This window comes from Salmo salar, chromosome ssa16 (genome assembly GCF_905237065.1).
Source record: "Salmo salar chromosome ssa16, Ssal_v3.1, whole genome shotgun sequence".
NCBI classification, from domain to species: Eukaryota; Metazoa; Chordata; class Actinopteri; order Salmoniformes; family Salmonidae; genus Salmo; species Salmo salar.
This window is the reverse complement of record NC_059457.1, coordinates 60,087,331-60,113,766: the sequence shown is the minus strand read 5'-3', so window position 1 is coordinate 60,113,766 and position 26,436 is coordinate 60,087,331. Positions and strand designations below refer to the sequence as shown.

Here is a 26,436-nt window from a genome sequence, read left to right as displayed (position 1 = left end):
TGTGTAGGTGCACGCCTGCGTGTGCGTCTGTGACCAATGCACAACACATTCCAGTGTAATATTCAACCAACCACTGATACGGTTAATGGGGGAAGATATGAATGACTGATATCATGCACTTAAAGACACGTCTGACAGACAGTAAGGCCTCAATCTCACATTACTAACAGGACACCATTTTGAAGAATAGCCCTGCCACTATGACACATATCACTATCTAGAGAGTGCACGAGGAGAACTACAGGAAGACTACAGCAGGTAAGTACCAAAGATTGACTTTATTGATGGCTCTGCCCCTCCCAGGTGAGGTGAAAGATTATATCTAGTCAATCATTCACTAGGACTATAGTTTAACAGGTATTTAGTCTGACTGGGGTTGACAGGGATTGAACAGCAGCAGTGAAGCATCTCATCTGTGGTCATTTCATCCAGGAGCTGCAGGAGGCCTAGCGTTTCTTACTGCAGACTTATATCACCTGTGTGAGTTTTGATGAGTTTTAGTTTGTATTTACATTTACATTTGAGATACAATACAGTAAATACCTACCATATCAATGTTTAACTCAAAGTCATTAAAGGCAGACTGAGAAAATGATTCTGTCAGCAATTGTCAGTTGTAGTTTAGTGAATGTTTTCCACTCTTAATTATACACTGAACTGAACAAAAATATAAACGCAACAATTTCAAGGATTTTACTGAGTTACACTTTATATAGGGAAATCAGTCAATTTAAAAATATTAATTAGGACCAAATCTATGGATTTCACATGACTGGGAATACAGACATGCATCTGTTGGTCACAGATACCGTAAAAAAAAAAAAGTTAGGGGCGTGGATCAGAAAACCAGTCAGTATCTGGTGTGACCACCATTTGCCTCATGCAGAGCGACACATCTCCTTCACGTAGAGTTAATCAGGCTGTTGATTGTGACCTGTGGAATGTTGTCCCACTCCACTTCAATGGCTGTGTGAAGTTGCTGGATATTGGCAGGAACTGAAATACGCTGTCGTACACATCGATCCAGAGCATTCCAAACATGCTCAATGGGTGACATGTCTGGTAAGTATGCAAGCCATGGAAGAACTGGGACATTTTCAGCTTCCAAGAAATATGTACAGATCCTTGCGACATGGGGCCATGCATTATCATGCTGAAACATGAGGTGACGGAGGCAGATGAATGACATGACAATAGGCCTCAGGATATCGCCCATACCATAACCCCACCATGGGGCACTCTGTTCACAACATTGACATCAGCAAACCGCTCGATGATGCTGAACTGCAGTCAAGTCAAGATCCTGGTGAGGACGACGAGCACGCAGATGAGGTTCCCTGAGACGCTTTCTGACGTTTGTGCAGAAATTCCTCAGTTGTGCAAACCCACAGTTTTATCAGCTGTCCGGGTGGCTAGTCTCAGGCGATCCCGCAGATGAAGAAGCCGGATGTGGAGGACCTGAGCTGGCGTGGTTACATGTGGTCGGCTGGGGCGGCAGGTAGCCTAGAAGTTAGTGTTGGGCCAGTGACCGAAAGGTTGCTAGATTGAATCCCCGAGCTGACAAGGTAAAAATCTGTCGTTCTGCCTCTGAACAAGGCAGTTAACCCACTGTTCCTAGGCCGTCATTGTAAATAAAAAATTGTTCTTAACCAACTTGCCTGGTTAAAGGTTAAATAAATACAAATGTTGTGAGGTTGGTTGGATGTACTGCCAAGTTCTCTAAAACAATGTTGGAAGCAGCTTATGGTAAATAAATGAACATTCAATTTTCTGGCAACAGCTCTGGTGGACATTTCTGCAGTCAGAATGCCATTTGCACTCTCGCTCAACTTTAGACATCTGTGGCATTGTGCTGTGTAACAAAACTGCACATTTTAGTGGCCTTTTATTGTCCCCAGGACAAGGTGCACCTGTGTAGTGATCATGTTCGGGCGGCAGCGTACCCTAGTGGTTAGAGCATTGGACTAGTAACCGAAAAGGTGCAAGATCGAATCCCCGAGCTGACTAGGTACAAATCTGTCAATCTGCTCCTGAACAAGGCAGTTAACCCACTGTTCCTAGGCCGTCATTGAAAATAAGAATTTGTTCTTAACTGACTTGCCTAGTAAAATGCTGTTTAATCAGCTTCTTGATATGCAACACCTGTCAGGTAACCCTAACCCTAACCCTGTTAAAGTGCAGAGGGTTTCTGCTTGGCAGGCAGTGTAATCTCTAGTATCTCATGGAGCCTCTAGTTTTTAAGCAGTCTTTTAAGTGGTCTCTGTTTATCATAGGAAGACATTCATATGTGGAAAGGCAACATTATTCATATTTGGAAAGGCAACAGTATTCAATGTAAAACTCATCTTAATGTATATTATTGTATGTCTGTTGTACCATCCTTCTATGGGGGAATTCAGATGCATAAATGGAACTTAATTCCTTTTTTATCCCCTTTTCTCTATTCTGACCTTGAACTGAAGGATGGGGCAACGCACGTGCTAGCCAGCTAACAGTTTGGGGTGGATATCACAGAAATTGAGGTGCTGTAACGGGTGTCGTAAGGATTGGACCAAGGTGCAGCGGGAACGTGTAAACTCATCTTCTTTAATTTTATTAAAAGAAGGAAAAACAAAAGAAACACATTTACAAAACAACAAACTAGACTAAACATTGCTGTCAGGTGCACAGACAAAAAAAAAAAAACAGGAGACAAGTACACACAACCCCCCACAGCACAAACACCCCTATACATATGACCTTCAATCAGAGGCAACGAGGAACAGCTGCCTCCAATTGAAGGCCAATCAACAAACCCTAAACATAGAAGTTGGAAAACTAGACTGAACATAGAAAAACAATAACCTAGAACATAGACCGAAAACCCCAGAACACTCTAAACAAACACCCCTCTTACATAATAACATAGCCCAACAAACTCTGAAACACTCTAAACAAACACCCCCTGCAATGTCCTGACCAAACTACAATAACAAATAACCCCTTTACTGGTCAGGACGTGACAGGAGCGGCATAGGTGTGTCTACAGATGTGCATTCTGACCTTCACTTTTTCTCAATCGCGTACAAGCATTTTTTTAACAATGTTGTCAATTTTCTAAACAGACTTCACTAGAAACCGAACTCTGTGACCTTTTCAAAACATAAATACATTCATCAAAACTACAGTGCCTTCAGAAAGTATTGAGAGGGATGAGGCAAAAGGTATGGCAATTAAGTCTGGCTGCCCAACTGATTGGCAAACGTACTGCAAATTAAGAAATCATGTGAATAAACTAAATAAAAATAAAAATAAACTATGCTATGAAACAAAGAAATGATATAAAGAATGCTAGTAAAAAGCCAAGTCGGCTCCATCATTCATTGAATCAGATGGTTCATTCATCACAAAGTCCACTGATATTGCAAACTACTTTAATGACTTTTTCATTGGCAAGATAAGCAAACTTAGGGATGACATGCCAGCAACAAATGCTGACACTACACATCCAAGTATTTTGGACCAAATTATGAAAGACAAGAATTGTACATTTGAATTCCGTAAAGTCAGTGTGAAAGAGGTGAAAAAATGATTGTTGTCTATCAACAATGACAAACCACCAGGGTCTGGCAATCTGGATGGAAAATTACTGAGGATAATAGCAGACGGTATTGCCACTCCTATTTGCCACATCTTCAATTTAAGCCTACTAGAGAGTGTGTGCCCTCAGGCCTGGAGGGAAGCTAAAGTCATTCCGCAACTCAAGAAAAGCAAAGCCCCCTTTACTGGCTCAAATAGCCGACCAATCAGCCTGTTACCAACCATTAATAAACTTCTGGAAAAAATGGTGTTTGACCAGATACAATGCTATTTCACAATAAACAAATTGACAACAGAATTTCAGCATGCTTATAGTGAAGGACACTCAACAAGCACAGCACTTACACAGATGACTTATGATTGGCTGAGAGAAATTGATGATAAAATGATTGTGGGGGCTGTCTTGTTAGACTTCATTGCAGCTTTTGACATTATCGATCATAGTCTGTTGCTGGAAAAACATGTGTTACGGCTATGCTGCTACTGCTATGATGTGGATAGAGTTACTTATCTAACAGAACACAAAGGGTGTTCTTTAATGGAAGCCTCTCAAACATAATCCAACTATCAACAAGGCAGGTCCTACAGGCCCTAGTTTCTACCTTCTTAACCACACTATCTACAAGGCAGGTCCTACAGGCCCTAGTTTCTACCTTCTTAACAACACTATCAACAAGGCAGGTCCTACAGGCCCTAGTTTCTATCTTCTTAACAACACTATCAACAAGGCAGGTCCTACAGGCCCTAGTTTCTACCTTCTTAACAACACTATCAACAAGGCAGGTCCTACAGGCCCTAGTTTCTACCTTCTTAACAACACTATCAACAAGGCAGGTCCTACAGGCCCTAGTTTTGTCGCACCTTGACTACTATTCAGTCGTGTGGTCAGGTGCCACAAAAAAGGACTTAGGAAAATTGCAGTTGGCTCAGAACAGGGCAGCACGGCTGACCCTTGGATATACACAGATAGCAAATATTAATAATATGCATGTCAATCTATCCTGGCTGAAAGTAGAGGATATATTGACTTCATCACTACTTTTATTTATGAAAGGTATTGATTGACATGTTGAATGCACCGAGCTGTCTGTTTAAACTACTGGGACACAGCTCAGACACCCATCCATACCCCACAAGACATGCCACCAGAGGTCTCTTCACAGTCCCCAAGTCCAGAACAGACTATGGGAGGCGCACAGTACTACATAGAGCCATGACTACATGGAACTCTATTCCACATCAGGTAACTGATGCAGCAGTAGAATCAGATTTAAAAACAGATAAAAATACACCTTATGGAACAGCGGGGACTGTGAAGCAACACAAACACAGGCACAGACACATGCATACACACACAAATGATAACATACTCATGGATTTAGTACTGTAGATATGTGGTGGAGTAGGGGCCTGAGGGCACACAATGTGTTGTGAAATCTGTGAATGTATTGTAATATGTTTACAATTGTATAAACTGCCTTAATTTTGCTGGACAACAGGAAGAGTAGCTGCTGCTTTGGCAGATGCTAATAGGGATCCATAATAAATACAAATACAGTACAAAATACACCCCTAGACATTTTGCAAATTTTGTTGGGTTACAGCCTGAATTTAAAATTGATTACATTTATATTTTGTCTCACTGGCTATACACAATACCCCATAATGTCATAGTGGAATTATGTTTGTAGAACATTTTACAAAATGATTTAAAAATGAAAGCTAAATTGTCTTGAGTCAATAAGATTTCAATCCCTTTTTTTATGGCAAGCCTAAATAAGTTCAGGAGTAAAAAATTGCTTAATAAGCCACACAAGTTGCATGGACTCATTATGTGTGCAATAATAGTGTTTAAGGTGAATTTTGAATGAATACCTCATCTCTGTACCCCACACATACAATTATGAGTCAAACAGTGAATTTCAAACACAGATTCAACCACAAAGACCCGGGAGATTTCCCAATGCCACACAAAGAAGGACACTTACTGGTAGATGGGTAAAAAAAATGACATTGAATATCCCTTTGAGCATGGTGTAGTTAATAATTACACTTTGGATGGTGTATCAATAGTCAATACAAAGATACAGGCATCATTCCTTACTCAGTTACCGGCGAGGAAGGAAATTGCTCAGGGATTTCACCATGGGGCCATTGGTGACTTTAAACATTTTTGAGTTTCATGGCTGTGATAGGATAAAACTGAGGATGGATCAACAACATTGTAGTTACTCTACAATACTAACCTAGTTGACAGAGTGAAAAGAAGGAAGCCTGTATAGAATAAAATATTCCAAAACATGCATCCTGTTTGCAACAAGGCACTAAAGTAAAACTTCAAGAAATGTGGCAAAGAAATTCACTTTATGTCCTGAATACAAAGTGTTATGTTTGGGGCAAATCCAACACAACACATCACTGAGTACCACTCTTCATATTTTCAAGCATGGTGGTGGCTGCATCATGTTATGGTTATGCTTGTCATCGGCAAGGACTAGGGATTAGAGTGAAACGGAATAGAGCGAAGCACAGGCACAATCCTAGGTGAAAACCTGTTTAAGTTTGCATTCCAACAGACGCTGGGACACAAATTCACCTTTCAGCAGGACAATAAGCTAAAAGACAAGGCCACATCTACACTGGAGATGAATTCACCTTTCAGCAGGACAATAAGCTAAAAGACAAGGCCAAATCTACTCTGGAGATGAATTCACCTTTCAGCAGGACAATAAGCTAAAAGACAAGGCCAAATCTACTCTGTAGTTGCTTACCATGACAACATTGAATGTTACTGAGTGGCCTAGTTATAGTTTTGACTTAAATTGGCATGAAAATCTATGGAAAGATTTGAAAATGGCTGTCCAGCAATGATGAACAACCAACTTGACAGAGTTTCTAAATAATTTTTTTAATAATTTTCAAATATTGTACAATCCAGGTGAGAAAATGAAGATTTATTCGTACAACACATTTCAGACATGGAATGTAACACAACGTGCTTCACAGGAAAAAAACGAATACAAAATTAAAATAAAAAATGAAATATTTACTACACAACAAACATAAGAGGATAAAAAACAAAAGAGTGACAATAACTGAAGGACTAAAAATCACCCAGGAAAAGCAAAGCTAAAAATATTTGTTTAAATGTCCACCGTTTCGGCCCCTCTCAGGTTCTCTGGCAGGCTATTCCAGAGGCTGGGGCCATAGTAACTAAAGGCTGGGGGCATAGTAACTAAAGGCTGGGGGCATAGTAACTAAAGGCTGGGGCCATAGTAACTAAAGGCTGGGGGCATAGTAACTAAAGGCTGGGGGCATAGTAACTAAAGGCTGGGGGCCCATAGTAACTAAAGGCTGCCTCTCCATGCCTCTTGGTCCTAGGCTTTGGGACAGTTAAAAGGCCACTGCCAGAGGACCTGAGGGACCTACTGGGTACACAATTTAAAGCATATCTGACATGTATTGGGGTGCACAATCGTGGATTTATTTAAAAACCAATAGAAGAATCTTAAAATTAATTCTAAAGCTCACAGGCAGCCAGTGCAGAGACTTTAGAAACTTACCTAGAAAGACTCACAGCTGTAATCGCTGCCAAAGGTGATTCTAACATATAGACTCAGGGGTGTGCATATTTATGTAAATTAGATCTGTAAATCTGTATTTCATTATCAATTTGCAAAAGTTTCTAAACATGTTTTCACTCTGTCATTATGGGGTTTTGTGTGTAGATGGGTGAGACTTTTCTTTAATTTTGAGATTTTGTATGAATATAATTTAACTGTTATTTTAACAGGTCAGTTGACTGAGAACATATTCTCATTTACAGCAACGACCTGGGGAATAGTTACAGGGGAGAGGAGGGGGATGAATGAGCCAATTGTAAGCTGGGGATGATTAGGTGACCGTGATGGTATGAGGGCCAGATTGGGAATTCAGCCAGAACACCGGTGTTAACACCCTGACTCTTAAGATAAGTGCCATGGGATCTATAGTGACCACAGAGAGTCAGTACACCCGTTTAACGTCCCATCCGAAAGATGGCACACTACACAGGGCAATGTCCCCAAAAACTGCCCTGGGGCGGTTTTTATATATAAAAAAAGATCAGAGGAAAGGGTGCCTCTTACTGGCCCTCCAACACCACTTCCAGCAAAATCTGGTCTCCCATCCAGGACCAACCCTGCTTAGCTTCAGAAGTAAGTCAGCAGTGGGCTGCAGGGTGGTACGCTGCTGGCTGTAACAACAACATGTGGAATAAGGGGTATGAATACTTTCTGGAGGCACTGTATATTACACCGTCAAAATTGCAAATGGATTCAACAAAAGAACACGCCTGCCTACAAAATGATTAACACAACCATACTTATCTCTTGAGTCCAAGCAGACAATAAATCTCAGTATTAAAATGTTTTATTTTATACTTTTATCATAATGTCTCATCTTTATCAAGGGTGTCAATAATTCCAGACCCCGCTGTACAGGCAGGCCTCAATTCATACCAATGCAAAGCTCTATAGTGTAAGGACACAATGTCGAAGATGATCACTTAAGAGTAACCCAAAGTTACTTAGAAGTAACCCAACATTCTCTGCATGTCTGCAATATTGTAAAAAACAATCTCACAACCCCGCCGAGGCCCTTCTCTTTTCCCACTACCACTGACTTTGCTGATAAATACTTTGTTGAGGGAAAATGTACTTGATATGATTGTGATGTGTTGTCTCACCTAGCCATCTTAAGATGAATGCACTAATTGCAAGTCGCTCTGGGTAAGAGCCTCTGCTAAATGACAAAAATGTTAAATGTAAGAAATGTATTAATAAGGTCGGGCACCTGTCAATTCCTAGTGGAAAAAGATTTAGAACACTTAGTGTGTTACATGAATTGTCAGGCGTAATCTCTTGTATTCACATGTTCTTCAACTTCGATCACAATTAAAGCTGCAAGCAGCAATGCCTGGGCTCAAGCTAGGTACTGTTGTTCATTGTTGGTAAATGTTGAAGTGAGTTGAGCAGTTGTTATAAGATGGCAAAAGTGTTAGTAGTACCTGAAAAGGTGCATAAGGAGTATTGATAGTGTTTCACTATGAAACATTTCACATTCTGTACATACTGTACATAAACACAATTATATTATAGTATTCCAATGTTGTTTAGGATTATTTGGCTGAAATATGGCACGATGCCACAATTTGAATCAGTTTCCATCAGTTTGACTAAGGGACTTTTATTTTGAAGGCAAACCGCAAAACCAACTATTGTGGCTGGCTAATCGTTATTGTGGCTAGGGTTAGAGCATGGTGTTTGCAACACCAGGGTTGTGGGTTCGATTCCCACGGGGGACCAGTACGGGAAAAAATGTATGAAATGTAAGCATGTTAGGCAGCTAACGTTACTACTTATGTCCAAACGTAGTTAGCTAGCCAGCTAATATTAAATTAGCTAGCTACCACCTAACCAATTGAGCTCAAGTTGTCAAAGTCTCAGATACTTGGAGCAACCAAATAACTTAGGTAAAACCACTTGCAAAAACACCAAACAATTTAGCTAGGGAAGGGAACTCGTGCACATAGTCTGTATGTCAAGTAAGGCTTCTCCTTTTTAAGTTCATTCACCTTGGCTTTTTTTACCTTTATTTAACTAGGCAAGTCAGATAAGAACAAATTCTCATTTTCAATGACGGCCTAGGAACAGTGGGTTAACTGCCTTGTTCAGGGGCAAAAAGACAGATTTGTACCTTGTCAGCTCGGGGATTCGATTTTGCAACCTTTCGGTTACTAGTCCAACGCTCTAACCACTAGGCTACCTGCTGGTTACTAGTCCAACGCTCTAACCACTAGGCTACGCTGCCGCCCCGGCACCTATTGATTGTCCCTATAGCTTGTTTGTTTCCTTTTCCAATGTCGCAGTTTTTTCATCACTCATCTCGAGGCTTGCCTTCAACTCTTTTATCCTTACTGACTAATTCAAGTATACCCAGTTTGTCATTTATTAATTTTAACAGATCGATTTCAACCTTTACCAGTCAGCCTTCGTCTTCGTGACTGAGATGAGCCAAAGAGCCTTGTGTCCACGGCCACCTGAGCCATGGAGAAAATTAAACCTTCACTTTTTTTACCAGAACATCATAATCCTTTGGATAATTCCTCAATGTTCACTTATTTATAAATGTATAGTAAAATGTATAGTAGTCGTCATGCCCATCACGGGGACAGTCTCTGTTCTAGTCGTCACGGCCATCACGGGGACAGTCTCTGTTCTTGTCATCACGGCCATCACGGGGACAGTCTGTTCTAGTCGTCACGCCCATCACGGGACGTCTCTGTTCTAGTCGTCACGCCCATCACGGGACGTCTCTGTTCTAGTCGTCACGGCCATCACGGGGACAGTCTCTGTTCTAGTCGTCACGGCCATCACGGGGACAGTCTCTGTTCTAGTCATCACGGCCATCACGGGGACAGTCTGTTCTAGTAATCACGGCCATCACGGGGACAGTCTGTTCTAGTAATCACGGCCATCACGGGGACAGTCTGTTCTAGTCGTCACGGCCATCACGGGGACAGTCTGTTCTAGTAATCACGGCCATCACGGAACGTCTCTGTTGTAGTCGTCACGGCCATCACGGGGACAGTCTGTTCTAGTCGTCACAGCCATCACGGGGACAGTCTCTGTTCTTGTCATCACGGCCATCACGGGACGTCTCTGTTCTTGTCATCACGGCCATCACGGGGACAGTCTCTGTTCTAGTCATCACGGCCATCATGGGACGTCTCTGTTCTAGTCGTCACGGCCATCACGGGGACAGTCTCTGTTCTAGTCGTCACGGCCATCACGGGGACAGTCTCTGTTCTAGTCATCACGGCCATCACGGGGACAGTCTCCGTTCTAGTCGTCACGGCCATCACGGGGACAGTCTCTGTTCTAGTCGTCACGGCCATCACGGGACGGTCTCTGTTCTAGTCGTCACGGCCATCACGGGGACAGTCTCTGTTCTAGTCATCACGGCCATCACGGGGACAGTCTCCGTTCTAGTCGTCACGGCCATCACGGGGACAGTCTCTGTTCTAGTCGTCACGGCCATCACGGGGACAGTCTCTGTTCTAGTCATCACGGCCATCACGGGGACAGTCTCCGTTCTAGTCGTCACGGCCATCACGGGGACAGTCTCTGTTCTAGTCGTCACGGCCATCACGGGACGGTCTCTGTTCTAGTCGTCACGGCCATCACGGGGACAGTCTCTGTTCTAGTCATCACGGCCATCAGGGGGACAGTCTCTGTTCTAGTCGTCACGGCCATCACGGGGACGGTCTCTGTTCTAGTCATCACGGCCATCATAAAGCTTTTTGGCTCATCTCAGGCACGAAGAGGAACAACTTTGTAGCTGCTTCTGATTAACTTCTATGGGCTGTTCTAGTCAACAGCCAGTGGAATCGTGTGGCGCGAAATACAAATACCTCAAAAATGCTATAACTTCAATTTCTCAAACATATGACTATTTTACACTATTTTAAAGACAAGACTCTCGTTAATCTAACCACATTGTCCGATTTCAAAAAGGCTTTACAGCGAAAGCAAAACATTAGATTATGTCAGGAGAGTACCCTGCCAAAAATAATCACACAGCCATTTTCAAAGCAAGCGTATATGTCACAAAAACCAAAACCACAGCTAAATGCAGCACTAACATATTCTCCGTTTCTGGGCAAGAGTAGTAAGCAGTTTAAATCGCGTACGTTTTTTTTATCCGGCCGTGCATATACTGCCCCCTAGCCCCAACAGGTTAACCTGTTATGGTATAGGGGGCAGTATTTTCACGGCCGGATAATAAACGTACCCGATTTAATCTGGTTACTACTCCTGCCCAGAAATGAGAATATGCATATAATTAGTAGATTTGGATAGAAAACACTCTAAAGTTTCTAAAACTGTTTGAATGGTGTCTGTGAGTATAACAAAACTCATATGGCAGGCCAAAACCTGAGAAGATTCCATACAGGAAGTGCCCTGTCTGACAATTTGTTTTCCTTCTGTTGCATCTCTATCAAAAATACAACATCTGTGCTCTAACGTGACATTTTCTAAGGCTTCCATTGGCTCTCAGAAGGCGCCAGAAAGTGGAATGAGGTGTCTGCTGTCTCTGGGCGAAGAACAGCAGGAGATTTTGTTAGTGGTCAGCCTGGGAACAGTGACACTGGAGATGCGCGTTCATGAGAATTCTCAATTTTTTTCTTTCAGCCTTTGAATGAATACAACGTCACCCGGTTGGAATATTATCGCTATTTTACGAGAAAAATAGCATAAAAATTGATTTTAAACAGCGTTTGACATGCTTCGAAGTACGGTAATGGAATATTTTGAATTTTTTGTCATGAAATGCGCTCGCGAGTCACCCTTCGGATAGTGACCTGAACGCACGAACAAAACGGAGCTATTTCAATATAACTATGGATTATTTGGAACCAAAACAACATTTGTTGTTGAAGTAGAAGTCCTGGGAGTGCATTCTGATGAAGAACAGCAAAGGTAAACCAATTTTTCTAATAGTAAATCTGAGTTTAGTGAGCACCAAACTTGGTGGGTGTCAAAATAGCTAGCCTGTGATGGCCGAGCTATCTACTCAGAATATTGCAAAATGTTATTTCGCCGAAAAGCTATTTGAAAATCTGACACCGCGATTGCATAAAGGAGTTCTGTATCTATAGTTCTTAAAATAATTGTTATGTATTTTGTGAACGTTAATCGTGAGTAATTAAGTAAATTCACCGGAAGTTTGCGGTGGGTATGCTAGTTCTGAACATCACATGCTAATGTAAAAAGCTTTTTTTTGATATAAATATGAACTTGATTGAACAAAACATGCATGTATTGTATAACATAATGTCCTAGGAGTGTCATCTGATGAAGATCATCAAAGGTTAGTGCTGCATTTAGCTGTGGTTTTGGTTTTTGTGACATATATGCTTGCTTTGAAAATGGCTGTGTAATTATTTTTGGAAGGGTACTCTCCTGACATAATCTGTTTTGCTTTCGCTGTAAAGCCTTTTTGAAATCGAACAATGTGGTTAGATTAACGAGAGTCTTGTCTTTAAAATAGTGTAAAATAGTCATATGTTTGAGAAATTGAAGTTATAGCATTTATGAGGTATTTGTATTTCGCGCCACGCGATTCCACTGGCTGTTGGCTAGGTGGGACGCAAGCGTCCCGCCTTGCCCAGGGAGGTTAAAATAATGTCTGTGAGTATAACAGAACTGATTTGGCAGGCGAAACCCGAGGACAATCCATCCAGGAATTTTCTTTTGAGGTCATTCGTTTTTCCATTGCTCTTCTATGGGAAAGCCAAATTATTAGGAACCAGATTGCAGTTCCTATGGCTTCCACGAGATGTCAAGTCTTTAGAAATTTTTCAATGTTTTTTTTTTTAAATGAAGAACTATTCTTTCTAAGTGACACTCAGAAGGACTCTAGTATTTTGGTGTGCATGAATGACTGCGCGCTCCTTGTTGTTTTTCTCCATCTTCAATTTTATCGATTATTTACATATTAGGGTACCTGTGGTTGGATTTAGAAATGTTGTTTGAAATGTTTGGACTAAGTATACAGGTTACTTTTTACATTCCTTTGTTTGCATGTTGGGCAAGTTGGAACAGGTGTATTTCTGAATCAAACGAGCCAAATAAACTGACATTTTTGGGATATAAAGAAGGACTTTATCGAACAAAACAACCATTCATTGGGTAACTGGGACATTTGGGATTGCAAAAAGATGAAGATCTTCAAAGGTAAGCAATTTATTTTAGTGCTATTTCTGACTTTCGTGATGCATCTGCTTGGTTGGAAAATGATTGTGATGCGCTCCGGTGAGGGTGCACACTTGGTTATTTATCTCCGGTATTGAATATACTATTTTCCGTCTTAAATTGTATTGTTTATTTACAGTGGGGGAAAAAAGTATTTGATCCCCTGCTGATTTTGTACGTTTGCCCACTTACAAAGAAATGATCAGTCTATAATTGTAATAGTAGGTTTATTTGAACAGTGAGAGACAGAATAACAACAAAAAAATCCAGAAAAATGCATGTAAAAAATTATATAAAATTATTTGCATTTTAATTAAGGAAAAAAGTATTTGACACCTCTGCAAAACATGACTTAGTACTTGGTGGCAAAACCCTTGTTGGCAATCACAGAGGTCAGACGTTTCTTGTAGTTTGCCACCAGGTTTGCACACATCTCAGGAGGGATTTTGTCCCACTCCTCTTTGCAGATCTTCTCCAAGTCATAAAGGTTTTGAGGCTGACGTTTGGCAACTCGAATCTTCAGCTCCCTCCACAGATTTTCTATGGGATTAAGGTCTGGAGACTGGCTAGGCCACTACAGGACCTTAATATGCTTCTTCTTGAGCCACTCCTTTGTTGCCTTGGCCGTGTGTTTTGGGTCATTGTCATGGTGGAATACCCATCCACGACCCATTTTCAATGCCATGGCTCAGGGAAGGAGGTTTTCACCCAAGATTTGACGGTACATGGCCCCGTCCATCATCCCTTTGACGCGGTGAAGTTGTCCTGTCCCCTTAGCAGAAAAACACTCCCAAAGCATAATGTTTCCACCTCCATGTTTGACGGTGGGGATGGTGTTCTTGGGGTCATAGGCAGCATTCCTCCTCCTCCAAACACGCCGAGTTGAGTTGATGTCAAAGAGCTCCATTTTGGTCTCATCTGACCACAACACTTTCACCAGTTGTCCTCTGAGTCATTCAGATGTTCATTGGCAGACTTCAGACGGGCCTGCATATGTATTCTTGAGCAGGGGGACCTTGCGGGCGCTGCAGGATTTCAGTCCTTCACGGCGTAGTGTGTTACCAATTGTTTTCTTGGTGACTATGGTCCCAGCTGCTTTGAGATCATTGACAAGATCCTCCCGTGTAGTTCTGGGCTGATTCCTCACCGTTCTTATGATCATTGCAACTCCACAAGGTGTGATCTTGCATGGAGCCCCAGACCGAGCGATATTGACAGTTCTGTTGTGTTTCTTCCATTTGCGAATAATCGCACCAAATGTTGTCACCTTCTCACCAAGCTGCTTGGCGATGGTCTTGTAGCCCATTCCAGCCTTGTGTAGGTCTACAATCTTGTCCCTGATATCCTTGGAGAGCTCTTTGGTCTTGGCCATGGTGGAGAGTTTGGAATCTGATTGATTGATTGCTTCTGTGGACAGGTGTCTTTTTTTACAGGTAACAAGCTGCGGTTAGGAGCACTCCCTTTAAGAGTGTGCTCCTAATCTCAGCTCGTTACCTGTATAAAAGACACCTGGGAGCCAGAAATCTTTCTGATTGAGAGGGGGTCAAATAATTATTTCCCTCATTAAAATGCAAATCAATTTATAACATTTTTGACATGCGTTTTTCTCAATATTTTTGTTGTTATTCTATCTCTCACTGTTGAAATAAACCTACCATTAAAATTATAGACTGATCCTTTCTTTGTCAGTGGGCAAACGTACAAAATCAGCAGGGGATCAAATACTTTTTTCCCCCCACTGTACATATTAGGGTACCTGAGGATTGAGTAGGAACGTTGTTTGACATGTTTGGACCAAGTTTTTATTGGTAACGTTTGGGATTCATTTTGTATGCATTTTGATCGAGGGGAAACCGGGGGATTATTGAATGAAGCGCACCAAATAAACATACTTTTTTGGGATATAAAGAAGGACTTTATTGAACAAAATGACCATTTGTTATGTAACAGGGACCCTTGTGATTGCAACCAGATGAAGATCTTCAAAAGTAAGGGATTTATTTTATCGCTATTTCTGATTTTTGCGATGCATCTGCTTGGTTGGAAAATGTTTTTAAATGCTTTTGTGTGCGGGGCGCTGTCGTCAGATAATCGCATGGTGTGCTTTCGCCGTAAAGCCTTTTTGAAATCTGACAGCGCGGCTGAATTAACAAGAAGTTTATCTTTTAACCTCTCTGGGACATGTGTCCCACCCGCGGGACACACTATTCAACAGCCAGTGAAATAGCAGGGCGGCAAATTCAAAACAACAAAAATCTCATAATAAGGCTTTACAGTGAAAGCCTAACATTAGATTATGTTAGGACAGCGCCTAAACAAGAAAAACCACACAGCCATTTTCCAAGCAAGGAGAGGCGTTATAAAAACCAGAAATACAGCTAAAATGAATCACTAACCTTTGATGATCTTCATCAGATGACACTCTCAGGACTCAATGTTACACAATACATGTATGTTTTGTTTGATAAAGTTAATATTTATATCCATAAACCCCATTTTACATTGGCGCGTGATGTTCAGAAAATGTATTGCCTCCAAAACTTCCGGTGAATGAGCACACCAATTTACAAAATTACTCATCATAAACGTTGATAAAATTGACAAGTTATTGAAAGAATTATAGATACACTTCTCCTTAATGCAACCGCTGTGTCAGATTTCAAAATAGCTTTAGGGCGAAAGCACATTGTTCAATATTCTGAGTACAGAGCTCAGCCATCAAAGCAAGCTATACAGTTACCCGCCAAGTTCTGGAGTCAACAAAACTCAGAAATAGTATTATAAATCTTCACTTACCTTTGCTGATCTTCATTGGAATGCACTCCCAGGACTCCCACAAGAAATGTTAGTTTTGTTCGATTAAACTCCATATTTATGTCCAAATACCTCAGTTTTCTTTGCGCGTTCAGATCACTAATCCAAAGGCATAATGCACGAGCGCAAAACCCGAGACAAAGTCAAAAAGTTCCATTACCGTTCGTAGAAACATGTCAAACGATGTTTACAATCAATCCTTAGGGTCTTTTTAACATAAATCTTCGATAATATTCCAACCGGACAATAGCGTATTCATTACAGAGGAAAAAGAAGGAACGGCGTGCCTGCGTACCTGCGCAGTAAACAACTCCTTGGTCTCAGGCTTGAGACAGCTCTTATTCTCTCCCCAGTAACAGTAGAAGCATGAAACAAGGTTCTAAAGACTGTTGACATCTAGTGGAAGCCTTAGGAAGTGCAAAATGACTCCACAGACACTATAGTTTGGATTTGGTTGGATTTTTTCTCAGGTTTTTGCCTGCCATATGAGTTCTGTTATACTCACAGACATCATTCAAACAGTTTTAGAAACTTCAAAGTTTTCTATCCAAATCTACTGATAATATGCATATCCTACCTTCTGGGCCCGAGTAGCAGGCAGTTTAACCTGTTATGGCTAGGGGGCAGTATTTTCACAGCCGCATAAAAAACGTACCCGATTTAATCTGATTATTACTCCTGCCCAGAAACTAGAATATGCATATAATTATTAGCTTTGGATAGAAAACACTCCAAAGTTTCTAAAACTGTTTGAATGGTGTCTGTGAGTATAACAGAACTCATTTGGCAGGCCAAAACCTGAGAAGATTCCATGCAGGAAGTGCCCTGTCTGACAATTTCTTGCCCTTCTTGATTATCTCTATCCATTACAGAGGATCTCGGCTGTTACGTGACACTTCCTACGGCTCCCATGGGCTCTCAGAAGGCGGCAAAAAGCTGAATCGTGGCATTGCAGGCTCTGGCTGAAAAAAAGTAGCGCGTTTGGGTAGTGGCTGGTCACAGTACTGTGAGACTCAGGCTCGTACCCGCGTCGACCCCATGCTTTGTTTTCTTTCGTCTGTTTACCTAAACGCAGATTCCCGGTCGGAATATTATCGCTTTTTTACGAGAAAAATGGCATAAAAATTGATTTTTAAACAGCGGTTGACATGCTTCGAAGTACGGTAATGGAATATTTAGAAATCTTTTGGCACGAAATGCGCCATGCTCATGACCCTTATTTACACTTCGGATAGTGTCTTGAACGCACGAACAAAACGCCGCTATTTGGATATAACAATGGATTATTTTGAACCAAACCAACATTTGTTATTGAAGTAGCAGTCCTGGGAGTGCATTCTGACGAAGAACACCAAAGGTAATCAAACTTTTGTAATAGTAAATCGGAGTTTGGTCAGGGCTAAACTTGGTGGGTGTCTAAATAGCTAGAAGTGATGGCTGGGCTATCTACTCAGAATATTGCAAAATGTGCTTTCACCGAAAAGCTATTTTAAAATCGGACACCTCGATTGCACAAAGGAGTTCTGTATCTATAATTCTTAAAATAATTGTTATGTTTTTTGTGAACGTTTATCGTGAGTAATTTAGTAAATTCACCGGAGGTTTGCGGGGGGTATGCTAGTTCTGAACGTCACATGCTAATGTAAAAAGCTGTTTTTTGATATAAATATGAACTTGATTGAACAAAACATGCATGTATTGTATAACATAATGTCCTAGGTGTGTCATCTGATGAAGATCATCAAAGGTTAGTGCTGCATTTAGCTGTGGTTTTGTTTTTTGTGACATTATATGCTAGCTTGAAAAATGGGTGTCGGATTATTTCTGGCTGGGTACTCTGCTGACATAATCTAATGTTTTGCTTTCGCTGTAAAGCCTTTTTGAAATCGGACAGTGTGGTTAGATAAAGGAGAGTCTTGTCTTTAAAATGCTGTGAAATAGTCATATGTTTGAAAAATGGAAGTTTTTGTATTTTTGAGGAATTTGTAATTCGCGTCACGCCTATCATTGGATATTGGAGCAGGTGTTCCGCTAGCGGAACGTCTAGATGTAAGAGGTTAATTTGGGAACGTTATTCATCTGAATTTTCGAATACTGCCCCCTGTCACCAAGAAGTTAAATGATGTATGACACTTGTAATTTCATGAAAGTTTAGTATTACGATTTCTGTCATTTGAATTTGGTGCTCTGCAATTTCACCGGATGTTGTTGGTGGGTCGCTTGAGGCACGCCTAGCCCACAGGTCATTATACACAAGGCTGCGGGGCCAGATGGATTACCAGGGCGTGTGCTCCGGGCATGTGCTGACCAACTGGCAAGTGTCTTCACTGACATTTTCAACATGTCCTTGATTGAGTCTGTAATACCAACATGTTTCAAGCAGACCACCAGAGTCCCTGTGCCGACCCGTAGCACTCACGTCCGTAGCCATGAAGTGCTTTGAAAGGGTGGTAATGGCTGACATCAACACCATTATCCCAGAAACCCTAGATCCACTCCAGTTTGCATACCGCCCAAACAGATTCACAGATGATGCAATCTCTATTGCACTCCACACTGCCCTTTCCCACCTGGACAAAAGGAACACTTATGTGAGAATGCTATTCATTGACTACAGCTCAGCGTTCACTCAAAGCTCATCAAAGCTCATCACTAAGCTAAGGACCCTGGGACTAAACACCTCCCTCTGCAACTGGATCCTGGACTTCCTGACAGGCCGCCCCCAGGTGGTGGGGGCAGGTAGCAACACATCTGCCACGCTGAGCCTCAATACCGGAGCCCCCCATGGGTGCATGCTCAGTCCCCTCCTGTACTCCCTGTTCACCCACGACTGCATGGCCAGGCACGACTCCAACACCATCATTAAGTTTGCAGACGACACAACAGTCGTAGGCCTGATCACCGACAACGACGAGACAGCCTATAGGGAGGAGGTCAGAGACCTGGCTGGGTGGTGCCAGAATAACAACCTATCCCTCAACGTAACCAAGACTAAGGAGATGATTGTGGACTACAGGAAAAGGAGTACTGAGCACGCCCCCATTCTCATCGACGGGGCTGTAGTGGGGCAGGTTGAGAGCTTCAAGTTCCTTGGTGTCCACATCACCAACATTCTAGAAGATTCTACAGCTGCAACATCGAGAGCATCCTGACTGGTTGCATCACTGCCTGGTATGGCAATTGCTCAGCCTCCGACCGCAAGGCACTACAGAGGGTAGGCTAACAGGGCTATCTGCATTGTGTCCCGCCACCCACCACTCGCCAACCCCTCTTTTACGCTACTGCTACTCTCTGTTCATCATATATGCATAGTCACTTTAACCATATCTACATATACATACTACCTCAATCAGCCTGACTAACCGGTATCTGTATGTAGCCTCGCTACTTTTATAGCCTCGCTACTGTATATAGCCTCGCTAATGTTTTTCACTGTCTTTTTACTGTTTTTATTTCTTTACTTACCTATTGTTCACCTAATACCTTTTTTGCACTATTGGTTAGAGCCTGTAAGTAAGCATTTCACTGTTGTATTTCACTGGTTTGATTTCACTGGTTTGTATTTCACTGGTTTGATTTCAAACCAGCATTTCACTGGTTTGATTCCAGGCTGTATCACAACCGGCCGTTATTGGCCGGTTGTTGCACAATTGGCCCAGCATTGTCCGGGTTTAGCCGGGGTAGGCCGTCATTGTAAATAAGAATTTTGTTCTTAATTGACTTGCCTAGTTAAAGGTAAAACATGTTTTATTTCTTTAAATAGATTGACCGTTATGACGATGCCTTTATTCTCGGCGTGAAGATATTTCAACATGTCCAGGTGATAACACGCTACACTCAAACTTGGTTCCCAAGTTCCTAGACCAAACCATTTTTGGTATAGTGTCCCATTATATTTTTATTGAGCAAGTGTGATCATAATCATTATTTTAGTGGTCCGCAGTAGATGTCCTAAATGCCCCTGAGCCTGCAGATGTGAGCTAAACAGTGCACTTGCACTTCAGATGTGTTTTGAGGCTATGGATGAGAAAGTGAACTTCTCATTTCCAAAAATGTAGCTCAGCTGGAATACTGCTTTGCGATCTAAGGATTGCATTAAATAGCCGCACTATTTTTTTTACTGATACATCTGGCAATGTTCATATCTTTGGCACAAAACGTACAGTATAAGCAAAAGCATTCACTGTGAAAGTTGATACATGTAGGCATATATAGGCTAAACCCAGCACTTTTTTAAAGCATTAATTTATGAAGTCAGTTATTGTTTTTTTTCTCAAATTTGACCAGCACCTGTCAAATTCTTAAATTTCTCTCAAAACACAGGGATGTCGATTCGCGCTTCTAGTATTATCAGAGGATCTTAGTGGAAAAACAGTAGGTTATTCTGGCTGGAATTATTACTCTACTGCTATGCAAAAATGAATGACATGGTAGATTCAGATGGGACTTAAATTTGGGTTTGTGCACATAATTACACAGCCCTATCTCCCCCAGTAAAAATAATCCCATGCAGATAGGGATTTCGTGTGTTACATGAATAATCAACAGTAGTCTCTTGATGACCTGTGCTCACAATGTTCTTAAATACAACTTAAATCACAAAAATGATATTCCATGTTGAGTGCAGAAGCTAACTGCTAACAGCTAGCAGCTAACGCAGCTAACAGCTAGCAGCTAACAGCTAACAGCTAGCAGCTAACAGCTAACAGCTAACAGCTAGCCAGACCGATAACTACAACACTTGAATTTGGAAGTTCAGTTTTTCTACATTTCCTGTCTTACTCCATTAGTTATTTCTCTCCACTAGGTGGCAGTATTTACTCTTACAAATCTACAATTCCCAATAGAAATAACACCATTCTTCATACACTGTAATGTATGAATTGATAAGAGTTAGGTAAATTAGTCATCCGTTTGGAAAAAGGATTTGTAAATACAAATATAGCCATTGTTATAGATGATTTTTCCTTATGATTACTGAAGAAGAATGTCAAACCAGTCATGTGGAAGGAAACTGAAAATCATATCTATATGACATATATTTTCTCCACAGTGAAGTACAGTAGGCTATAAATAGCTGTGCTGTTTTTCAGAATTGTAATTTTATGCCCTCATAATTTGCGGGGATTAAATCTGATGACCCTAGCTATAGGCTTCTCTAGCGCTGAACCCACCGAGTTGATATATAGTCTCTAGAATGTTTTAATTATATGCCCAGGCATATAGACCACACTTGGCTGTTTGGATCCTGGCACACAGTTCATGACGACTGGACCGTTGTCATACAGTTCCATTAGTGAGGATCAGGGTAGATTTATAGGACTATTGTTCAACCCCTATTGTACACTTTTTTTCACCTTCAAATATTTAATAGATTGAACTTGAATAACTTTCAGGATGAATCACACCACTGTATTTTTTTATTCATCAATATATTTTGTGCATAAAGGCTTATAAATATAATTCTAGAAATATGTAAATCTAGAAATCTGTTTAGGGTTCATAAATACTTTCCTAACCCTAAATAATTTGCAATCTATTTTAAATCTACCAGTTGGTGTGGAAACTAAGACAAATATGCATATATTTACAATAGATTGCTTTCTTTCTTTGATTCCTAATATTCAAAACCAGATGTCAATATATTCTAGTGAGTCTGTAGACAAAATTATAATTAAAGGTACAGCGTATTTAAAGGGATGGCTTAAGATAAATGTACTGAAAACCTATTGAATGAAAACTTCACAAGAAAATATGTTGGCCAGCAAATAGGAGAGTTTTCAGAGGTTGAATGAAATGTATTCATTGTGTACAAGGAAGCACCACCTGCAGAGTGTGTTACATGCCTGCATAAGTTAAGTCTGAATACCAACTACTGAGAAGTGTGTAGGACACATTTCCTAAGTCTGAATCGGCCCCTTTGGCAATATACTGTGGAAAATGCTGTACACTACATGTGGATCTAATATGTTTCTCTCATCAGGTTTCATGGGACCAGAGAAGCTGCAGAACTCTGCAGTGGTATTTGAGTTGACCGGCTGTGGGCAGGAGGACTGAGACAGGAGTCCATCTATTTGAGCTGACCGGCTGTGGGCAGGAGGACTGAGACAGGAGTCCATCTATTTGAGCTGACCGGCTGTGGGCAGGAGGACTGAGACAGGAGTCCATCTTAAACCCAGATCATTGACGTAACCAACCCTCTGACAGGGTCATGGTGTACCTGGCCCACACGGTTCACTGGCAGTTCCTGGGCCTAGTGATTGGCTGTGTAGGTTGGATCCTGACCATGGCCACCGCGGGCTACAACGAGTGGAGGCTGTGGTACATAGAGGACGTCTCCGTGGTAACCTCTGGCGTGGCCTGGGTGGGCGTGTGGCGGGCGTGTTTCTACAGCCACATTCTACCCGACTCAGAGTTCTGCCAGCCAATCGGCATTGCCGACCCGTTTGTTCCCGTGGAGATCTCCGTGGCACAGGTGGTCATCATGGTAGCAGTGATCACTGGACTCTTGGGAAACATCCTCGGTGCGTACGCAGTGAGGAACATCTATTTTGGTCAGAAGACTCATGACTTCATCAGACTGATGTTCTCAGGGGCCGGGGGGCTGTACGTCCTGACAGGGGTCAGCTTTCTGGTCCCTCTAGCCTGGAATGTGAAATCTGTCCTGACTAATCAGACCGTAGCATTCCCCCCAGAGTTCCACCTCCCTCCCGCTCCCCTCAGACAGGAAGTGGGCGGAGCTATCTGGATGGGGGTTGGTGCTTCGATCTTCCTTATCTTCGGCGGTCTCCTATTCCTCTGCTACAGGTATGTTATCAGGGCTGAGCCAGTCAGTGGAGAGAATGACAAGGACCCTATACATGAGCCCCCCATAAGACTAAAGTCTATATTAGAGAATGGAGACAACCCTGCCTTCCAGGCTGAGGAAGACTTTTAGGGTTACTTCTAAACTCCCCGTCATGGATTTAAAAGCATAGAATTGGTTTAAGCATTGGCTGGAGAGAGTTTCTGCCATTGTTAAATACATGCAAGAAAGTGTGCAAGTACACACTTTGGGTGAAGGGTGGGGAATCAGAATTCAACCATAAAACACGGGAACCCTAGAACCCCTTCTCTCTGTGATATTATAATTTTAGCATGATCGTTGAAGTTTAGAGTACAGCTTTGACAAGAGCATAGACCCAGTGATCTACATTTTGGTCTCTGATAAATGTGACTAATGAAAACTGGAATTGTTTTGATTGATTGTATCTATTTGCAACCTAATTTATTTGAAATGTTGTAACTGTAATTTTGTAGTGATCATGCTTGAATTGTTGGTCACATTGCTGGAACTGTTGTTCTCGGGGCACCATTACAAATGAGACCCTGATCTCAATGGATTCCGCAGTTAAACAAAGGCTAATAATAAAATAAAATGAACAGGACAAAGTTCATGAAATCCTTGGAATGTCATCATGTGTAAAATAACTTTTTAAAAATGTAAGTGAAAAGAATGGGTCAGCTGTACTGTATTGTTACTGCATATAATTTCATAATAAATTGATTTTTATATTGAAATCACTTCCTGCTATGTTGCTCCTGTTGTTGGACCCCTGCCGTGAATGAAATTAACTTTACAGCACCTCTCAGTGTGGTGCCAACACTTCATACCCAGCTCTCTGGGGCTGCGTCTCTATTCCCTATAGCACCCTATTCCCAATATAGCACAACTTTTGACCAGAGCGCTATGTAAAAAGTAGTGCACTATAAAGTGATTAGTGTGGAATTTGAGACACACAGTGATACTCCTTTATACTGCAGCAGTCAAATTGTAATCTGTTGAGAATGGAATACTGTTTGTGACAAATCTCAGTGGGAGTTAGTTATGTGATTCTTCTTAAAAAATGAGTTAATCCAGGGAAATTAATTTTTTAATTAGATTAGATTTTATTTCTCAGCTGGAGTTTTGGTATTCTGAATGAACTTAGTCCAAGTAGGGCTCTCTCTCTCTCTCAATTTCAATTTCAATTTAATGGGCTTTATTGGCATGGGAAACATACTTTTTTGTCTTATTGTTTTTTTTAGGTATTTCTCTTAGAACTGTGTTGTTGGTTAGGGGCTTGTCAGTCTGCATTTCACTGTGAGGTCTACACCTGTTGGTTAGGGGCTTAACCCTAACCCTAACCCTAACCCTAACCCTTGCTGCTGTGATGGCACACTGTGGTTTTTCACTCAATAGATATGGGAGTTTATCAAAATGGTATTTGTTTTGGAATTCTTTGCGGTTCTGTGAAATCTGAGGGAAATATGTGTCTCTAATATGGTCATACATTTGGCAGGAGTTTAGGAAGTGCAGCTCAGTTTCCAACTCATTTTGTTTGCAGTGTGCACATAGCCTGTCTTCTCTTGAGAGCCAGGTCTACCAACGGCAGCCTCTCTCAATAGCAAGGCTATGCTCACTGAGTCTATACAGAGTCAAAGCTTTCCTAAAGTTTGGGTCAGTTACAGTGGTCAGGTATTCTGCCTCTGTGTTCTCTCTGTTTAGGGCCAAATAGCATTCTAGTTTGCTCTGTTTTTTTTGTAAATTTTTTCCAATGTGTCAAGTCATTATCTTTTTGTTTTCTCATGATTTGGTTGGGTCTAATTGTGTTGCTGTCCTGGGGCTCTGTGGGGTCTGTTTGTGTTTGTGAACAAAGCCCCAGGACCAGCTTTCTTAGGGGACTCTTCTCCGGGTTCATCTCTCTGTAGGTGATGGCTTTGTTATGGAAGGTTTGTGAATCGGTGGCTATAGAATTTATCGTCTCTTTTCTGGATTTAGATAATTAGCGGGTATCGGCCTAATCTTGTTTTGCACGCATTATTTGGCTATTTACGTTCTACACTGCAGAATTCGGCATGCAGAGTGTCAATTTGGTGTTTGTCCCATTTTGTGAGTTCTTGGTTGGTGAGCGGACCCCAGACCTCAAAATGATAAAGGTCAATGGGTTCTATAACTGATTCAAGTATTTTTAGCCAGATCCTAATTGGGATGTTGAATTTGATGTTCCTTTTGATGGCATAGGAGGCCCTTCTTGCCTTGTGTCTCAGATCTTTCACAGCTTTGTGGAAGTTACCTGTGGTGCTGATGTTTAGTGTCCTGTTGGGCTACGGTGGCTAGATAGAATTTGTATTGGTGGTCCTGGCAACTGGACTTTTTTTGAATACTTTATACTCCATCTATCTGTGTCCCCTCATCTATAAGCCCACAGATTGAATACTTTATACTCCATCTATCTGTGTCCCCTCATCTATAAGCCCACAGACTGAATACTTTATACTCCAGCTATCTGTATCGCCTCATCTATAAGCCCACAGACTGACCTGTTCATCTACCATCCTTATTGATAACATTTTGAGTAATGTGGCTAATACAGGTATACTTTATACTGACATTTCTGACCACTTTCCGATTTTCCACTTCTCTTTGGCAGCTGGACATGAACAGATGGGAAGGATTAGTACCATTAAATGTAGAATATTGAACTAAAGTAATTGGGAGCTCTTTAAGATGTTAATTGTTGATATTTCATGGTAAATGTTTATAATCCGGCTGATGAGGAGTCTGCTTACCAGGCTTTACTCACGTCTTTCAACTCTGTATTTCACCACTGCTTTCCCTTAGTTAAACCAAGTAAGAGAGCAGCAGAAGGGTTCTGGAAACATAAACTATAAAAAGTTCCTGACAAATTCCTCTCCCCTCACACATTTACTCACCTACTTTGGATATCCCCAAAAATATATTTTACAAACAACTTCCCAGAATCCTTAACGTATATAAAGTTAACCTTGGAAATTCATCAATCAACTGTTGAATAATAAAAACACATCTACAACTATTCCATCTCAAGTTACTGTTGGAAATAATTCCTATAATGATCTTGATGTTATTTCATGTGAATTTAATACCTTTGTTTGTGAGTGTGGGTTCCTCTCTGTCAAAGAGTCTGTGTAGCCATTTGATTAGCTGTTCAGGAGTTTTATGGCTTGGGGGTAGAAGCTGTTTAGAAGCCTCTTGGTCCTAGACTTGGCACTCTGGTACCGCTTGCCGTGCGGTAGCAGAGAGAACAGTCTATGACTAGGATGGCTGGAGTCTTTAACAATTTTTAGGGCCTTCCTCTGACACCGCCTGGTATAGAGGTCCTGGATGGCAGGAAGCTTGGCCCCGGTGATGTACTGGGCTGTACGCACTACCCTCTGTAGTGCCTTGCGGTCGGAGGCCGAGCAG

The 26,436-nt window shown here is 41.5% G+C and overlaps 1 protein-coding gene across 2 annotated transcripts; it reads left to right on the top strand.

The window, feature by feature from the left end:
• Positions 1-343: 343 nt before the first annotated feature.
• Positions 344-23,753, top strand: cldn34a (claudin 34a). 2 transcript variants are annotated; one of them, XM_014149652.2, is made up of 3 exons: positions 355-480; positions 19,954-20,010; positions 22,174-23,753. In XM_014149652.2, exon 3 carries the CDS (start codon positions 22,402-22,404, stop codon positions 23,125-23,127), a length of 726 nt encoding a protein of 241 aa, XP_014005127.1. In that variant the 5' UTR covers positions 355-480; positions 19,954-20,010; positions 22,174-22,401; the 3' UTR covers positions 23,128-23,753. The 2 variants fall into 2 exon arrangements, with proteins under 2 accessions (XP_045553496.1, XP_014005127.1); XM_045697540.1 differs by lacking the exon at positions 19,954-20,010 and having other exon boundaries at positions 344-480.
• Positions 23,754-26,436: the final 2,683 nt, after the last annotated feature.